The sequence below is a fragment of the Labrus bergylta genome, chromosome 15, assembly GCF_963930695.1.
Source record: "Labrus bergylta chromosome 15, fLabBer1.1, whole genome shotgun sequence".
In the NCBI taxonomy this organism is placed as follows: domain Eukaryota; kingdom Metazoa; phylum Chordata; class Actinopteri; order Labriformes; family Labridae; genus Labrus; species Labrus bergylta.
The window spans coordinates 25348794-25367515 of record NC_089209.1 but is presented as its reverse complement, the minus strand read 5'-3'; the positions used below and the strand labels follow the sequence as shown (position 1 = coordinate 25367515).

The 18722-nt window shown below is 44.9% G+C and overlaps 1 protein-coding gene across 1 annotated transcript in view; it reads right to left on the bottom strand.

Moving 5' to 3' along the window:
- The window catches only part of lama4 (laminin, alpha 4), a 39575-nt gene extending 21570 nt beyond the window's left edge, over window positions 1–18005 (bottom strand). Inside the window, exons 1-13 of the mRNA XM_020636676.3 lie at window positions 17568–18005; window positions 10042–10143; window positions 9827–9954; window positions 9651–9731; window positions 9017–9231; window positions 7777–7877; window positions 5659–5839; window positions 5118–5201; window positions 4878–5029; window positions 2923–3033; window positions 2393–2504; window positions 1880–2044; window positions 666–859 (exon numbers count right to left, since the gene is read on the bottom strand). Coding sequence (XP_020492332.2) covers window positions 666–859; window positions 1880–2044; window positions 2393–2504; window positions 2923–3033; window positions 4878–5029; window positions 5118–5201; window positions 5659–5839; window positions 7777–7877; window positions 9017–9231; window positions 9651–9731; window positions 9827–9954; window positions 10042–10143; window positions 17568–17675 — 1734 coding nt within the window. The 5' untranslated portion in view covers window positions 17676–18005. The remainder of the gene's footprint in view (window positions 1–665; window positions 860–1879; window positions 2045–2392; window positions 2505–2922; window positions 3034–4877; window positions 5030–5117; window positions 5202–5658; window positions 5840–7776; window positions 7878–9016; window positions 9232–9650; window positions 9732–9826; window positions 9955–10041; window positions 10144–17567) is intronic.
- Window positions 18006–18722: the final 717 nt, after the last annotated feature.

Below are 18722 nucleotides of genomic sequence, written 5' to 3'. Positions count from 1 at the left end.
GTGCCTTCATGGGGGTGCTGCGGTTGCCCTGGGAGATTGCAAAGCAGAAACTAATAGAGTACATACGTCTTGATGTATAAAAGTTGATCTTTATCTGGTTAAATTTCCTGCAATGAATCTTCTCTGAACAGTCAGAATCATGTGTGTTGGCTCCATCTTGGAAAATAAAGGCATGTTTTTTTTTTTAATTTGTAGGCTCTAAATATTTTCAAGGGGGATCGGGAGGGGTTGAGCATTGCAGTGTAGCTTCCCCCCTCCATGTGGGCCTCCTCCTAATGTAACAGCCCAAAGCTCCCACAGATGGTTCTGTGTTTCTGTTCTCAGGCCTTAAATACCAGAAGTAATAGACATTAAGATGCCTGACAAACAACAACCAGACGTCTCTCCCTAACCCCCCCCCTCAGTGCAAGGAATGCTAAGTTTGGACCTTCTTGTGTTATTTTCATGGCCAGGTAGCGCGGTGTGCACATTGACACATCAGGAGAGGAGGTTAAGCGGACGGCATTTAAAAGGAGGAATGTCATGCTAGCACACTCTCACAGCAGGGAGGAAGGGCTGTGAGCTCTCCCACAGGACTGAATCATTCATACCTGCACACAGACAGAATGAGAAAAGGGGGGGGGGAGATGCACTCAGCAGAATCCTAGAGATTTATGAGAAGTTACCTGGCTCCTCTGATATTTCAGGATGGTGGCTTTGTTTATGTCCTCTGTTTCCTGAACATGGCCGGCTGCTTTATGGAGGAAGCCCTGAGCGTCGGACAGCTTGGTGGAGAAGCGAGAGAGAACCTCCCTGACGGGCGGCAGGCGGCTGTCTGTGCTCATCAACTTCTTTTCCAACTGACGGATACGCCTCAGCACTGCAAACACAATCACTTACAATAAGTTAAACATGCACACCTGACTCGTGGGTTTGCTGCTGTAACTCTCATACTCATCACAATTTGGTTGTCGGTGAGTGAAAATCAAGAATTGGCTTCCAATTGTTATCCTCCTGACACAACAAAGTGTTTGTTAGAATGTACATGATCTCTGTTTTTTGTGCTATCCAAATTGTGTTTTTTCTAAAAAAGCTGGAAATTTTTTAGGCCTCGTGTCCACTTTGCGTTTTTTTCTGAGAGCCAGGGTCTTTTTAAAATTGTTTTCAATTAGAAGAGAGCGCTCGCAGGAGCAGGCGGCTCTCTTTTCCAAATGTAGGATATTTCCTGAAGTCTTGTACCCACATCCTCTTTGCTCCGTGTCTGATCGGGAAATAAACAATCTAAAATATATATATTTTAAAAACATACAGTAAAAACCGCTGTTGTCAACAGCCTGTTGTCAAAGAGACAGGATGGACGTGCAGTGCTTTTAATCTTAGCACACAAACTCCATGCAAGCGCATCCAGAGCGCACAGCTTTTCTGCATGGTAAAAACACTAGGTGGACAAGGGGCCTAACACTGTTTTTTTTTTTTTTTTTGCTGGCAGCACCCATTTTTAATAAAGTCCAACGTAGTTCAGTATTGTGCTCACACTGGACCCATGACTTTTCCCAATATTATTTTGTAACTTTTGTTCTCTAGGTGACCAAATGAACCAAAAATAAATCTTCATGTGACATCTTTTTCAGCTGCATTTATTTGACTATGAGTTCATCCATCCATCTTCCTCACATGCTTATAGTTTTATTTAAATATATAAGATTTGAATATGATGATCCGGTCTTACGCCCCCTCTTTGTGATTCATCTTCACTCTCGAGTACAAAAATGGAAAACTAAAGAACAATTGTGATGTCATTTGGAGACCACCTTATGAGTGCTGTGTGTACCCAGACCAAAAAGATGACAAAGACCATGAGAGGAAATTGCAAGTCATTAGTGTGGAGCACAGATCTAACCGTCATGGGCTTCAGTGGACTCGTCAGTGGCGATGGGCTCTCGGGGGGACAGATCGAGTGTCCTCATCCAGGCCACCATTCCCTGGGCCAACTCAGTGTTTCGTCTGACCTCCTCTGGATCCACATCCTGGTGGACGCTGTACAGCTCCCAGTCCTGGATCATCTCTGTGAACATACATGAACACACATAGATGACAATCTTAACCCGTCAGTGCCATAAACAGACTTTTTGGGGAAGCACGCTGATTCAGCAGTTTTTCCCTGAAAGTTTAGGATGAAATTAGTATACAGTAGCTGATGGCTGAATCAATGTGCAGAAGCAGTGCCAAAATGTTCTGTACTTTTTAAACTCATTCAGACTGAGTATATGCAGAAATACAACCAGGTTTAAAAACCCAGGAAGAAGCCTTTAACGTGTTTTAAGTTGTTGAATAGAGCGCTTAAATTTACCCCCAAATCAAAGTCAGTTATCGTTATCATGTGGAGTGTATGTGAGCAGAGTTTGGTCTGTACCTTCAATGCGTACGTTGAGTTCAGTGAGGTTTGTGTTGAGCTGCTCAGCCAGGGTGAACGTCTCCAGGGTGTCGTTTTCCAGTTTGTTCCCCAAAGTCTCCACCACACTCTCCTGAAAAAAAACACCACAACAACTGATCAATAACCCTGATCAATCAGTCACTTACTTCTAAAGACTGAGCTGGAGCTATCAGGTGTCTCGTAAAAAAACATCCAGTTTACTCCACTTCCTTATTTGAAATTAGCGTGATGCTAATTCTGTTAGCCGGTTAATGCTTTTTTCCAGTATGTGTTAGCATCAAGCTAACAAAGTAAGATAGGCTATAAATCCTGGTCAATCTGTGAGAAACTGGGCCCACCCTGAAACAATGCACCAGTCACCACTGGTTTCAAGTTTAGCTGTTTCCATTGCAATGCTTCTGGAAACATCACCGTAAGAAATTACACAAAATATATTTCCAGGGCCTTAAATCTCTAAAGCCTTCAAACTCCAAGTCATGCATTAAATGACAGACGGTGGGTTTGCTGACCGATTCTCCCAGCTGTTTGATATCCAAAACCACAGCCTCTGCAGCCTCCTCCAGATCCCCGGCCTGGGCCTTCATCACAGAGGACTTGTTTCTCCAGCCTTGAAACTGAGTCTGGGAGCAGAGCAGATAAAGTCATTCATTAGACCACAAAAGAGCTCAATGTTTTAATATCAGAAACATTGTGTGATTGTGTTCTAGAGCGCTGCAGTAGACTTCTCTGTAAGTCCTCTCCATCTCCTGGGAAATCATTGTTAAACCATAAAACTGAAAGAAAATCTCTCAGAACAGATGTGCACAATCAGAGTACGATATACTGACCAGATTGTCTTTTGAAGTGTCCCACATTATTGCTGCAGGGAGATGACTGTAAAGTAAAAACCTTTTTTATTTACCAGAAGCAGCTGTTAGCTACATCATGACTTCAGTTTAAGTAATGCTACTTGTGATTTTACCTCGCAGTAAACACGAGTTGCTGATCTGCTGCTTTATTGTGTTGGCTCATGATTGTTTTTTATGTTTCAAATTTAGCAATAAAGACACAATTACACAAAAAACAACTACTACCTAACAAGGATGATATAGTCTAAATTACTTCAATTTTCTGTAGGGAAAAATTAACTTTTTCTTTTCAGCGATTATGTTTACATGGACTGGAGTATCCCGTTTTTCTTTAAAGATTTATTTTTGGGCTTTTTGTGCCTTTAATGGAGAGAAAGGACAGCGGATAGAGCTGGAAATCAGGGAGAGAGAGAGTGGGGAGTGACATGCGGGAAAGGAGCCACAGGTGGGATTCGAACCTGTGCCGCCTGCTTGGAGGACCACAGCCTCCATAAATAAGGCGCGCACACCAACCACTGTGCCAGCAGCGCCCCTGAGTATCCTGTTTTTATGTTTGTGCACACATTGTGCTTTTCATCTGGCCCTTGAGTGTGTCATTGTCCAAAGAGACCACACGAGGGTATCAGCATGTCAGAACTCATCTTTGTCAAGTACTGATTTGGTTGTTGTCTCTGATAATTGTTTGTTTGTAAATGTATGCATGGTCTGGGTGGACTGTGGAACCAATTGCCCTCTGGGATAAATAACGTTTTCTAAGTCTAAGTCTAAGTCATCATATCCCGAGTTTAGATAAGCTCTTATCCCAATTTTGATGAACCCGATGTTGTGCCCTGGAGAACTCTGAAAGACAATGTTGCATGTTTACGCCTTACCCCGGGTAAGCACTGCATCAGCAAAACAAACATTGCAGCAAATATGGAAGTCCTAGCCAGCAAATATTGGGCAATGTTATTTTTTTTAACAACCAAATATTACAAGCAAATATTTGCTCATTGTCCCAATCGTACAGACCCTGAATATGGACTGCAGTACCTATTTTAAACGCTAGGTGTCAGAGTTAAATATTGCTCCTTTAAAGTTCCAATGGTTACAGCAGAAATAAACATGTTTACAGCAGGGTGACCAGGCGTCCTGCTTTCATGAAAGTGCAAATGAAACATTGTCCCCCTATTTGGTTGGCCCTGGTTTTCCAGAGTGCAGGACAGTCGCCTAGCTAAACCCTGGAGGCACTTTTTTTGGCAGAGTATGATGGAAACTATGACAATGACAAGAGATACAGGATCATAGCCCGAATATGATCTGAACCAGGATAATGCTCATAACCAGGATACTCAAGTCCATGTAAATGCTTTTAATGGGGACTGGTGGATAAACAGCTGTTGAAAGGTTAAAAAAAGATCTTACTCTTTGACCAAAAGCTCTCTCAAGGGACCCTTTCTTCAATGTTGAATAACAATGTTCTGTCTTTTTGTTAAAAACCCACTTCAGGTGGATGTACCTTTAGCTCCCACATTTGTCCACAGAAACAGTCAGTACCGCTGCCCGCTGAAGCAATCTACAGGAGCAATTCTAAAAGGTTTCAGACACGGGTCAGATTTAAAAATATGTGAATGAACCTGCAGTCGGTGAGCCGTGTAGTTGTAGTATTTGAGTCTGTCGTTGGCTGCAGCACCAGTAGAGATGTTCAACACTCCCACTTTCAGCTGGTCCAGTGTCGTATTGGAGAAACTCAAGTCCCTCATCAGATGCCAAATGCACTCATCACAACCTGAAACCAAGAAACACCACTGGTACAGTTATAGTGTATATAGTATAGCAAACAGTGCAGTCTCTTATAAAGCTGCTTCTCCACTTACTGATGTTGCACAGGTTGACCGTGGCGGCCTCTGGCAGACACTCTCCTGTGTGCATGTCACAGTGTCCGCTCTCACAGTCACACTCTGTGGAAAAACAGACGAAGAAACATTTCATCAGAGAGTGATAAACTGAAAGATCAGCACATCAGCCTGATTTCAAGATCTGCTGGAAACTGTTCAGTACAGTTATTACATATATATCAGGACCGACAGATGGTGTGTTGGCTCCAGTCCTGCACATCTGTCCTGCGGTCTCTCTCTTCTGTGGGACTGATGGTTTAGGCAGCTGTGTGTGTTTGTGTGTGTCGATTTGGGCTGCATGGTGATGTCATTCAGCTCTCAGCAGAGAGTCTCCGGCCACGGGGTCACATCTCTCAGCAGATGCTTCTCTGACATCATGTGATCTACTGCGTCGGTGGGTGTGGGAACGTGAGGACTCGGCTCAGCCTCTTCCTCTGGGAAAGATTTTTCCTCAATTGAATGTTTTCGACAAATGGTCCCGGGGTTGTTTGACGTGTGGTATGACAGACAGATGACTTACTCTGGCAGCCGGAGGGGCTGTAGTCCCAGTGTCCTTGCAGGCAGCGCTCGCAGTAACGACCTCCGGCCCCCGGGCGGCAGGGGCAGCTGTGGGTGAGAGGGTGGCAGGTGGAGCGCATGGAAGCTGGACCGCATTCACACCTCCGACATCCCTGACAGCTGGAGAAACCGGAGTAGCCCTCCTGGATTAGATGAGTGACAAACACAGTAAGACCCCATTGTGAGGCTGTTCAAGTTCATTAAGAAGCATGTTGAAGTAAAACACGCTTTGTCAGATCTTGGTTCTTAAAAACGGTTGTTATGAAAATGATTTCTGTCAATAACAATAACTTCACACTGCAAAATTAAAGCTGAGATTTGAGAACACAGCATCATTACAACAAAATAGGTTTTCCATAGTTCAAGGCAGTCCCTGACCCCTGTGAGGCCCCATGTTGAGAAGGTCAAATAAGTAAGATATCTACTGAATGAAATGATAAAGGTATCTTACTATATGATCAGACATTAAGGAAACATGCTATGTTGTAGCTTCTCTGACAACAATGCAGCAGCCAGTATGTCCTCCTTCTAACTTTAGATTCTGGTTCTGAATGCTCTGGATTTGTTTGGACCAGAGAAGGTAGGTGGTTTTAAGGTGACCCCCACACGGCCGTTTTGGACGCCCCTCAGTTTACCAGATATGAGAGCAGTTATCAGGTCAACAGGTGTTGCAGTGATGGAAGTGGGCAAGAGAAGTGGTTCAGATAGAAGTGATTGTACCCGATCTAAAAAGCCTCTGCATGTTTCTAATAAGCTCCACGAGCAGAAACGTGCTCAAACTAGGATCAATATTGGAGATGCTTTTGAAAAATGGAGAGAGGTTAGAACACAGAAAGGTTTACAGACCCATGCAGAGCTGGATAAACACTGAAGCTACAGTGTCCACCACATGGTGACCTGCGTGAGCATCGACTCTCAGGAGGGGGTGGGGGGAGAGACAGCTCTCTACAATGTTTTTTAATTTGGACTGCAGTACCCATTTTAAACACTAGGTGTCAGAGTTACATATTGCTCCTTTAAAGTGATGACATGTTTACAGCAGGGTGACCAGGCGTCCTGCGTTCATGTGCAAGCCCCTTATTTGGTTGGTCCTGGTTTTCCAGAGTACAGGACAGTCCAAAACCTGGAGGCACTTTTTGGCAGAGTATGCTGGAAACTATGACAACTAAAGGAGATGCAGCTACAACACAGTGTGGGAAAGTAGTTTCTGTTGGGTTAGCAGAGGGCAAATCCCAGAAGGGTCTTTTTCCTCCTTTCCACACACCTACTCACTCATACTGACTCTTCTGATGTCCACTTCTAACATTTGTTGTAATTTAATTTCAGGCTTGGGTCAATAAAGAACATTTTTGGTGTCTCTCCCTTAATATGCCCTTTTGGTAGGTCATGACACACTATAGGGCAGGGGGGGGGGTGGACGACGACTAATGAACGAGGTTAACAGCCTGTAAACTTTGCTGGATGTTTACAACAAGCAGGTATAATTTTACCCCTCACCTTTGCTCCTTCATCAGGTGGCATTGCTTTGACTTCAGTTATTGTGATTAATCTCATACTATTCTGTGGCTCTCCGTAGATAGTGGTCCTCAGTGTCTCCCTGTAGTCTCAGTGATGTAAAAGAAGAACACTGCTGCATCTTTGAATGTCTCATTTCACTTTAACAAACTCTCAGACAGCTCAGCTGATGAGTCCAAAGTAATATCCACCTCATGACATCACACATTGACCTTTAATAATAATATGATTAACTGGGAATAACTATTGAAATTTTCCCATTTGCAATTTTTTCATCGTTGGGGGTTTGATGTTTGCCCTAATTTATAAATACTTTTCTCCAAAATTTGTCTAACTTTGGATTTTGTTTACAACCTGTCCGACGGTCTCATTTGTTTTGTTGTAATACTCTGTTGACCATCTTTTCAGTAATGTTGCTGAATTCTCAAAACTCAGCAGTTAACCTGTAAGGCACATTTATGACAGTAACACCTATGATGTGATAAAGTAGTAAGTAGATGAAGTAGACTCAACCATTAACCCTTCTTCAAATACAAGTTGAGCTGTCTTCAGTCAGGTCTCTCACCTCACACTGGTCACAGAACTGTCCGGTGACTCCCGGCTTGCAGTGACACACTCCGGTCCTGTCGTCGCATGAAGAGGTGCCACATTTATTGCACTCACATTCTGCGACAGACACACGGAAAGAGGAGAACGTTAGAGGTGGAATGATGTCACGGGCAAAATATTTTTGGATATGCAGGGCCTCAAAAGACACACGGTAATCCATCATCCTGCATGGTGACATTGGCTTGTTTTCCACTGAACAGCCTCAGTGACACAAAGCAACAAAAGGAAAATACACCTTCATAATAATTGCAGATAATTGAGAAGAAAAACTAGAAAAACAATTGTGATGTAAAGTCAGATAACGTGTTGAAGCTATCTTTTGATTACACAATGCTGCAGGTCATCATGTGACTGAGCTGAGCTGAGCTGCTGTCGTCGATGTTTGATGAGAATGTTCGACAGTCAGCTGAAGCAACTGTGTCAATAAATGTCCCTGTCTTCATTATGAATTTAGCTTTGTTGCTGGATCAAGATTCTCAAGTAGGGGGCGCTGGTGGTGCAGTGGTTGGTGTGCGCGCCCCATGTACGGAGGCTGTAGTCTCCGTACATGGGAGACCCAGGTTCAAATCCGACCTGTGGCTCCTTTCCCGCATGTCACTCCCCACTCTCTCTCTCTTTCTCTCTCTCTCTCTCCTTGATTTCCAACTCTGACCACTGTCCTATCTCTCCATTAAAGGCCCAAAAAGCCCAAAAATAAATCTTTCAAAAAAATATGCTCAAGTAGAACTGCTCATTAACATTACGCAACAACAGTGAGTGCCTTTACATGGACTTGAGTATCCTGGTTTAGATCTGGTTTTAGTAGGCCTATCTCTTGTATTTGTGTTTCTGCATGTAAACATCAGATCCTGGTTTCAGAAAGCGGGAGAAGCCCTCATCATGAACTTGAAAAACAGAATTTTGCAGCCTGCAGAACTCCAAAATAAAATGGGTTTCTGATAGCTGCAGACTACCTGCAAAGCCTCAGCCAAGTGACGTATCAGCCAAACAAACATGGCGGCGGCGACTACAGTGTCTTACATCTTACACATATCTTCCTGGGAACTCCTGCGCTCTCGTGTCTTGTAGTTATCATGAGTTTTGTTCTCATGATGAACAATTTGTAAATTTGTATAAAAGTTAAGGCGATAATTCTCCTTTTATGTTTTTGCTATTCATTAAACATCCAACACCTATTGACTGTAGTTAGTCCTCACCTCTACAGTTCTTGGCAGTGATGGCGTCGCCGTAGAAACCCAGGGCACACCTCTCACAGTTGGCTCCGGCGGTGTTTCCCCAGCAGTGTTGGCAGTGACCCGTCACGTTGTGGCACTCGTTAAAGATCAGGTTGGGGTCAGAGTTTCCGTTACAGTCGCATCTCTTACAGCTGTTGTTGATCTCCATGGGGTTGCCATAGTAACCTGGCGCACACCTAGGTGGGGAAGACTTTCTGTAAGATGACTGATGATTTCACAGCTTGTTCCAGTGTCGAAAAACAACCTTCTTTTATTTTGAAGGTTCTCAGCTCTTTGTCCCTAACTTTCAGTCAACCTGACAACAGGCTGAGAGCTGGAGCTGAGGCGGGTTTTAAGCCTCCTGACAAACCATTACACTGCGCCCGCCTGTCAATCATGTCAGCTACGCGCCTTACTGTGAATAACTCTTATCATTTAAAAAATCAAAGATAGATATTTTCAGGAGCACATACTGTATGTGCAATGTAATGTCGGCTTCATGTGTTGTCATGACGATCTCAGACAGTAATATGTAATTGGTATCTGATGAGCATGTGGAGCATTATTGCACGTGTTCTGTTTGATATCTTCTGCTCGGAGCAGCCGCAGCACTGACCTCTCACAAAGATGTCCGGCGTAGCCCTGTTTGCACTTGCAGCGCAGGACGGCACTTCCTCTGTCACAGTGCACAGCGAAGCTAAACACACAGGGGGGGAAAGTATTTCAGAGATGACTCACTCGCTTGCCAACACACAGACATGTGGCTGCAGCAACAAGAACAGACCAACTTACTTATTAGAGGGGACGGAGAGGGGGCAGGCGCAGGGTCGACAGGTGTGGCGTCCGTTAAGGCTTGGGGCCAGCAAGTAGCCGTCCTCACACATCTCACAGAAATCTCCCGTGCTGTGGTCCCTGCAGTTCTGAAAGAGACAAAGAACCAATGAGAAGAAGGAAAAAGAAAGCTGTTTTTTTAACAGTCATGACCTTGTTGTTGATCGTTCACTTACTAAACAAACACCGGTGATGTCTTCACAGTAGTCGGCGTGGCCTTTGCAGTTACATGATAAGCATATACTCTGCTCGCTCAGGAAGAATCCCTTTGCACACACCTAAGACCGAAACAGAAAAACACACAAAGTTAAAAAGTTAAACAGTAGAACGAGGCTCCAACAGTTCTGTCTTGTTCGAGTCCACACAAAGTGGATATTTTCTATTAAGAGTTGTGTTTGAAGAAAGCTCGAGGCACAAATACAGCAGAATAAAGATTCTTTTCAAGCAGGTGTACCCTCTTTGAAGCCTAGTGGTTAGTTCTTGCTCGCCATGTACAGAGGCTACAGTCCTCAAAAGAGGGCGGCCAGGGTTCAAATCCGACCTGTGGCTCCTTTCCTGCATGTCATTCCCCACTCTCTCTCGCCCTGATTTCTGACTCTATCAACTGTCCTCCATACATCCATTATCTAAACTGTTTTTCCAGTTCAGGGTCGCGGGGGGCTGGAGACGATCCCAGCTCATCATTGGAGCGAGAGGCGTGGTACACCCTGGACTGTACCCCGCGATGTGGAGTTTGCATGTTGTCCCCGCATGCATGGTTTTTCTCCGGCTTCCTCCAACAGTGAGAGGTTGTATGTCAGCCCTGTGACTGACTGGCGACCAGTCCAGAGTGAACCCCACCTCTCGCCCAATTACAGCCAGGATCAGCACCAACCCCCCGTTACCTTGAACTGGGAAAACAATATACAATAGATGGATGGACAACTGAAAGGTTGGTTGCATCCTGATGCAGATATGCTCATTTACTCTTTACAGAATGGGTTTTTAATAGAGCTTACTAGAGGGTCTCATATCTGGTCAAAAGATTAAAAGAATCCTTCAGGGGCTGTGTGAGGGGAAATGTCCTTGTAGCTGTAGTTTAATTGCCAAGAGCTCCACCCAGGTTTGTAGTTGAACTTCTCCCAGAATGTCGTCTGTAGCAAGCTAAACTGTATTTTAAATAAGCAAGTTTACATTTTTATAGTTACATTCATTGTTATATTAATAATTAGTAAAGAAAAACAACAACCAGGCTTTGACCTAAACCAAGTGGTCCCTCCTTTTAACACAACGTTGTTCTAAAAGCTGCTTCCTGTCCGATGTTTGTTCACCACAGTTTGTCAGGATGGTGTAATTCCCCTACCAGACGCACGCACGCGCACACACACACGCGCACACACACACACACACACACACACGCGCACACACACGCACACACACGCGCACACACGCGCACACACGCGCACACACGCACACACACACGCACACACACACGCACACACACACACACACACACACACACACACACACACAGGCCTTTGAACTGCCCTTTGAGCGTCTTTGAACATTATACATGCAGCAGCATTCAGCGAGGCGGACAAAAGCTGCAGTCTTGAAGAAGTCCACATTGACCTCCACGCTCCGCTCAGTCGACTGGACATTAATGCTACTCGTTCACAACATGCAGGACATTCCTCAGACAGACAGACAGACACACAGAGCTGTATCCTCTCTCATGATTCACATGTTCCTTTGATTTATTCACAGATGGACTGAGACACAAAGACGTGCTTTTGCAGGCAGATCATGTGAAACATCCTGTGAACAGCAGCGCTCATTCTTCCTGCAGAGATCTGAACATACACACACATCCAACATGACCACATACACACTCAATGTATCGGGCCTCCATGTAAACATCCTGGGGAATACAGCCTATGATGCTTATGGGGTTAAAAGAGTTCTGACCACAGATGGTATTCCCAGCTGTTCCGAGTTGTAAACAGAAAGTTTATGGTGAAATAAAACAGCGAGACACTATCTACCATTTGTAAATCCACTTAAAGGAGTTTAGAAATGGTTCAAACCTTTAAGCAGTGTGACAGTTTGCGATGCTTCAGACAGCTGCAGTGTGTATACACAAAGGGGGGGGGGGGGTTGGGGGTCGGTCTTTAATGACTTTAAAATCTGAGGAATGCATCATGAGTATGCACCTCAGCAGCTTGTCTTTTCTTCCTTTACTTCCCATGTTTAGATGACTTGTTGTCCTCATGAACTGCATTTATAAAAGAAGTGTCAGAACTAAAAGCAACAGTTCGAATATCAGGAAATGAACTGAGTCGCTTTCCATCCAAGACTGGGAACACATGAAACTCTTATGAGGGTGAGGGTGAAGCTGGGGTCAGGACGTTGACGGAGCATCGTCCAAACTGCTCAACTTTATCACTTAAAAACACACGGCGTCATGAGTAGAGCTGCATGATAATTCTTGTTTCCTCCTTGAAAAAAAAATACTTTACACGTCCTTCAGTGTCCAAATAAGTGCTGCTTTACTCAGTGCTATTGTCTGTTTGTTTTTACACCAGTTATTTTTCTAACCTGTTTGTCCCTGGCAGTAGAATGCAGTCTCTCAAGTAGACGGAGCTCCCTCAAAATTCAGCGAGGTAATCTGGAACTACTACCAATGACGTACCTGACGCCCAGCCTCAAGCATCCACCTGAAGTCAGAATTCCAATTCTGAAAGCATCAACCATAATGTTTAAGCTGTAACTGTTGTGATTATTATCAACCTGATCCTCTTTTAGTGGAAATAAATCAATCACACCGATTGTATCTTGCACGTTCTATCTGTGGACATGCTGTCATGTAATTTCACAAATTCACACAAACTATCACGTAGTGTGTTGTTATCGTCAGGTATTAGCTAATAAAACACAAGTACTCCTGGAAGCGTCCATATTGCTTGTAAATACTCAATGGACTTGAGCTTGTTTATTTATTTTCTAGTCTTCTGACTACTGACTGCTACACATTCACACACTGACGGTAGAGACTGCTGTGTAAAGAGACCATCAGTAATCCATTCATACACATTCATACACCACCAACAAAGCAGCAGGAGCAACTTGGGGTTAAGTGTCTTGTCCAAGGACCCATTGGACAACTTCCTGCTGGAGCTGGGGATCTATCCCCCCGACCTTGTAGTTGAGAGACGACCGACTCTACCACTGAGCCACAGCCGCCCCTTGTCCGGTTTGCAACTGTAGCTCTGAGGTCTGAGGTATATCCTCCACCTCCTGGTTATTCTGTTTGCGTCATGTCCCGCCTCCTGACATCAGCCCCCCCCCATCAAACTGGGATAGTTTCCAAGGCAGATTTAAAAATCAGTTTGTGAAAAAAAGGCTTTCAATTAACCTTTAAATGTACATTTGTGTTTCTGCGTTTCAGGAAATGATCTCCTCAGGTGTAATCCTCTATTAGCGACACAGAGAGATTAAAGAATGAATCTCAAACACAGCGGTTACTGTTCTACATCTCAAACTCTCATGCAAATTAAAACCAATTGACATTTTCCGCCTCCTGCCAACTACACAAGCTCACTCAGTAATGCGAGCTATTTCTGCCGCCCTCCCACTGTGCCCACCGCAGAGCCGAAACAAAGATGACATTCAACATGTGATATCGCCTCTCTCTCTGTTTGCATGTGAAGCTTCCTCCGCCTGTGCTCTGCTGTCTTAACCACTACATTACATTTTATTTCCTCCTTTATCGAGCGTGTGCTACCAGGGGTCGGAGGTTTAAGGCCGTGTATCTCTGTGACAACAGAGCAGAACAAACGCCGCTGGTATCGAAGCACAAAAACAGGATTTGAGTGCTGTCCAAAGTCAACACACTCTGTGCTCATGTGGCTTTGAAAACTGTGAGCATGCCCTCTCTCTGCAGGGAGGGTGGGGGGGTGGGAAGCCTCTGTGACAGGCAGTTGAACCCCCTGAGTGTTGTTTTACAGAGATAAGTTTGAAATAGGATTGGTCCTTATATACGCTGGGCACAGTGTGTTTGTACGTATACATCTGCACGCTGGCAGAGTTTTCCCAGAGCGGGAGCATTAAGTGGATTAAATGTTTAAAGCTTGAAGGTTGAGTCTCATTTCCGCTTTTTCTTTCCCAACTGGAGCTGCCTGCTGTACTCATACTGACCTTGAAGAGGGAGGGGTAGGAGGGGGTGGGGGGTTCAGACACTGGATTTAGTCATGCTAACTCCTCTGAACATCCTCAGGACTGCACACATCCTGGGTCATGAGAAACTCATCCCAACGCAGACAGTCTGGCTGCAGGGGCGAGGCCCTTCTCTCTCCGGAGACCTCTAAACTAAGAGAACTAAGACTTTGAGAAATAAACATGCACGATATATAAAATAAATGACGAGGGCGTTATTTAGATATGCTGGGTTTTTGTCGCCAAATTTGGGGGATTCAATAATTCCACATATTCTGACTTTTTTGACCTACAGACTGTTTTTCTCAGGATGTTTCCTTTAACCGATCAGTCACTGTATGTACACTTACATCTTCAGATACCAAGATTCACCGCATTTCAGTCCAGTTCTCATGGCTAATGGACACAAATCAAGCTGAAAAGCATCAAAGTGTCAACATGAAGACAGCTGCAGTGAACGTCCATGTAAAAGTTTCCAGTAGTTTATCTTCGGCCTGACGCCTCAGCCTACGCTCTAGAATAAGTTCAGAGTCATGGTTGCTGATTATTTCTCTTTCATCTCTTTCACTGGATGCAAACTCACACTTCATGTCATTATCTGGGGCTGTAATCAGTCACTCAACTGACTCATCAGCTGATCATCATCTGTCCAATCACATGGAGTCTCACCCTCATCGTTAGCATCTCTTCTTTCTGCTCTCTCCCCGGCCCCTCCCCGTAGAGTTCAAGCCATCCAGCCATGTCATCAGTTTAAGATTTGTTCAGAAACGGTCCTCTCTGAAGATCCGTCAGGTCTGCCTGTGGTCTTTAATACATGTTCAGCAAAGAGATTTAGAACCCTTAGGCCCTTTGCCCGCCTAGCATTTTTTTCTGAGCGCCTGCATGTTTTTTATTGTTTCCAATGAGCAGAGAGCGGTCAAAGCAGTAGGCGGCTGCCTGGAGGAAAAGCGAAGCGTGTAACTTCTTTTTCCAGGTGCTCCGCCTTTTTTGTGCATCCGCTCCGAGCTCTTTGAGTCTAAAATCTTTGGACTTTTCAGAAAAGGCGCCGTTGATGTCAGGAGGCGTTCTATTTTTAATATATGATATTAACATAGTTTTGCAGCACACGGTCGGTGTCTTGTACCCACATCTTTTCTGCTCCGTGTATGATCGAGAAGTAATCGATCTAAAAATTAAAAACATGCTGTAAAAAGTAACGGATCAGTGTCGGACATACAGCGGCCGTTGTCAACAGACTGTTGTCATAGAGACCGGACGGACGTGCAGCATTTTTTGTCCTAGCGAGCGCACAGCCAGCGCTTTTCTGCCCATAAAAGAAACTCTGTGTGAACACGGGGCCTAAGTAACCTAAATAATAACCCTAATTCAATCAAATTGACTGTTTGTTTTAACTGAACCAAACAGGTTAGGTGTGAAAACGATTGTGACATCAAATCCTCACAGGAAGGTCTGTCACCTGTTTCTTTGTGGAGATGGATTAAGTATTTAGGGACACTTTTAATCAACCTGTCAGTGAAAGTGATCATCTCTCAAATAAAGCATTTAAATCCATTTAGCTTCAACACAGTTGATGTCAGTGGCCCATGTTTCTTAAACAACGTCTGTATCCATCAACAGTGACAAAATCTTTTCTATCCAAAGCTTATGTTTTAGAGACAGAATGTCAAAAAGACTAAACAGGTACTACTGGAGGAGAGGTTTGAGAAGGGTGCAGTTATTTGACAGGATATGAACTTCAGTCCCCCACAGAGACGATAACATTCCCCACAGTGCAACAACCACACCCTGTTCTTCTGCCTCACATTAAAGGGATCGTTTTGTATTTTTCAAGTGGGCTTGTTTTAATTATTAATTTTAAATAGGAACAATGGCATTTTAATGCACATAAACATGTACAACAATGTTTATAAAGACGTGGAAACATATCACATTCCCATGTGATCTTGGACTCTCTCTGTATTAGCTGATATGTAAATTACTTCAATATCGGACTCGATACCGATAAAAGATTGTATCGGCCACATCTCTACTTTAAAGTGCTGCTGTGATTACACATCTGTAACTATGCACACAGTACATGGATGTGTACGCAGTATCACACTGCGGGGTTAGCTACATAGATGTTTCAATGTAGGCATAATTATAGATAGATTTTGGTCACAGATCTAATTTGTTCTGATTCACAGCTTCAGATCAACCTTTAAGGTGGTAAGCTGCTCCATAATGTGCTCCCTTTGAACGAGAGAAACATTGGGACCAATCGTGGATCGTCTGAGGGGAACCTCACAGTCGACAGTGGATCCAGTGGTTCTAGATGAAGAGTCACTGTTAGCTTTCTGTTTGATGTTATCATGTAGTGGAGGATGTGTTAGCCCATGTAGGTTGGATGAGGTATGTCAATAGGACACATTGGACATGTGGCTGCAGGAGCTGATGAGAGACGGACGACTCTACCAACGAGCCACAGCCACCTAAAGTCTTTGATACACCAAATCCTCCCATTAGCGTTCTCTCACAGTCCAAGCTAACTTCAACACGAGCCTCAGCCGAACATCTACTAAACCAATTCACTGACCTGCTGAAACACTTTCAAGCCACAAACACTCAACAGTCTGATGGAACAAGCTAACGCTAACAGAGAAAATCAGAGCTTGTTTGCTGCCAGCTACTACTCAAAGCACTTTTTCACCACTGTTGGCTGCTATGTAAAGTGACCACCAGTATTAACCCATTCATACACATTCACAGCATGTGAGCATCTTGGGGTGTCTCTCCCAACGACACACTGAAACACGTGGCTGAAGAAGCTGGGGAGCGAACCCCCAATGATCTTCAGGTTGACTCTACCACTGAGCCACAGCCGCCCCTACAACTTCTCTACAACCAAAGTGATTGTAAACCAACATCTGCGTATGATGAGTCATTACAGTACACAGACACTCTGGAGCAACACAAACTAACTATTGAAGAAATGATGTTCAATGATTGTCAGCTCAGTTTTAAAGTTTGGCCTCTGCTTCTCTATCCTTTGGGAGGTACACTACGCCAAGGCAACATTGGGCAGCAGTCCTTCCCATGCCCTCACTGCTTATTGTGTGCACTCTCACTCTCTCTCTCACTCTCTGAGGTGTTGCTCAACTTTTGGCAGCTGGTTTCCATTAGAGGACTGTCAGGGAGGGGCGGGAGGGGCATGACAGCGCTGGAGACAGTAACTCAGAGCCCCATGTGAGCTTTAGCACTGGGGTTCCTCTGATGACCCACACACACACACACAAACACACACACACACACACACACACACAATAATGAACACAAAGCTGGACCTTTGAGAAGTCCAGACAGACCCTCAGAGGACAAGCAGAACTAACACTCAACACTGATCTTCAGTCTCTTTACGCAGAGTCCAGGTCAGATTGTAGATGAGACAGAAACTTTGAAAAGTCACAACAACAACAACGCTCTGATAGCACAAACCAAAGAGTTAAAAAAAAAACCAAATCAGTCTTACTTTGAGCTCAGTCTGTTGCTGCTCCCCGAGCCTGGCAGCAGATGCTGGAGAGGCGATCCCTGAGAGGATGCCGAGAAGGCAGAAGCAGGACAGAGAACTAGCAGCCATATTTGTGTGTTTGCCCAGTGGAGCAATGATCCCCCTCTCTCTCTTTCTCTCTGTCTCTGTCTGTGCTCCTGTCAGCGTCTCCGGGCAGCTCCTCTAGCTGGGCTGCACTCGTTGGCTTTCACTTTTTCCACTGCTCCGACCTCCAGATGCAGTGCTGTACGCCTATAATCCCGGCCCGGGGTTGAGTCCTGTAAAACAAACTTGGTGTGGACTTCCTCCCTCTCTCTCTCCCTCCCTCCCTGTGCTGATTCCTCTCCCCTAGCGGACCTGCCTCTCCCCTGAGCCTGCGCCTAAATCACATACAGATGGGAAGGCTGGAAAAAAAAAAAAGAGAAAGAGGGAGAGGAGAAGAGAGAAAGAAGGGCGGACAAGAGGGGCAAATGAGCTACAGAGGGCTTCTGTCTCTTGAGCAGAAGGCAGGCTCTGAGCACCCATCCAAACTGAGGCCTCCCCCCCCCCCCCTCCCCCTCTAACTCTTACTGGCAGAGTCACATTGAGTACTCCCCGTATCCATTTGCAGGACTGTGGCACCCTTTCACCTTGGGCTCAACAGGCAGCACCCCCTCCCCCTTCCCCCTCTGTTCGGCCAGGGTGGGCAGAGGGTCTTAACTTCAGCACTCACTCCGCACTCGGCAGGCGGAAAAGAAACAGCTGCTCTGATATCCAGCTCCTCCTCACAGCCCCCAGACATGAGCTTTCTGTTTGTCTTCCAAGGTCAGACCTTCAAAAAGGTGCTAAATTTATCGATACTGTGCGAGTCTGACAGGAAAAGCCATGACTGTGACACTTTACCAACACAATGGAGGTATTGTCTGAAACTTAAAAAAGCTGCAGTTCCTCCCCAGATGGACACTGTGAAGGCAGCACGTGCTGAAACGAGTGACCGAGCAGACACAGTTGTGTCTCCTCCACAGAGACCATGTTGTAAGCAGTTCCAAATACGTCCCACATATACGTCATGCTACAGCTCGTAGCACTATGTGGAAGTCAGATGTCTCAAGTGACCAATAAACAGGTTGTCACATTCCAGTTATGTATGGCAGAGAT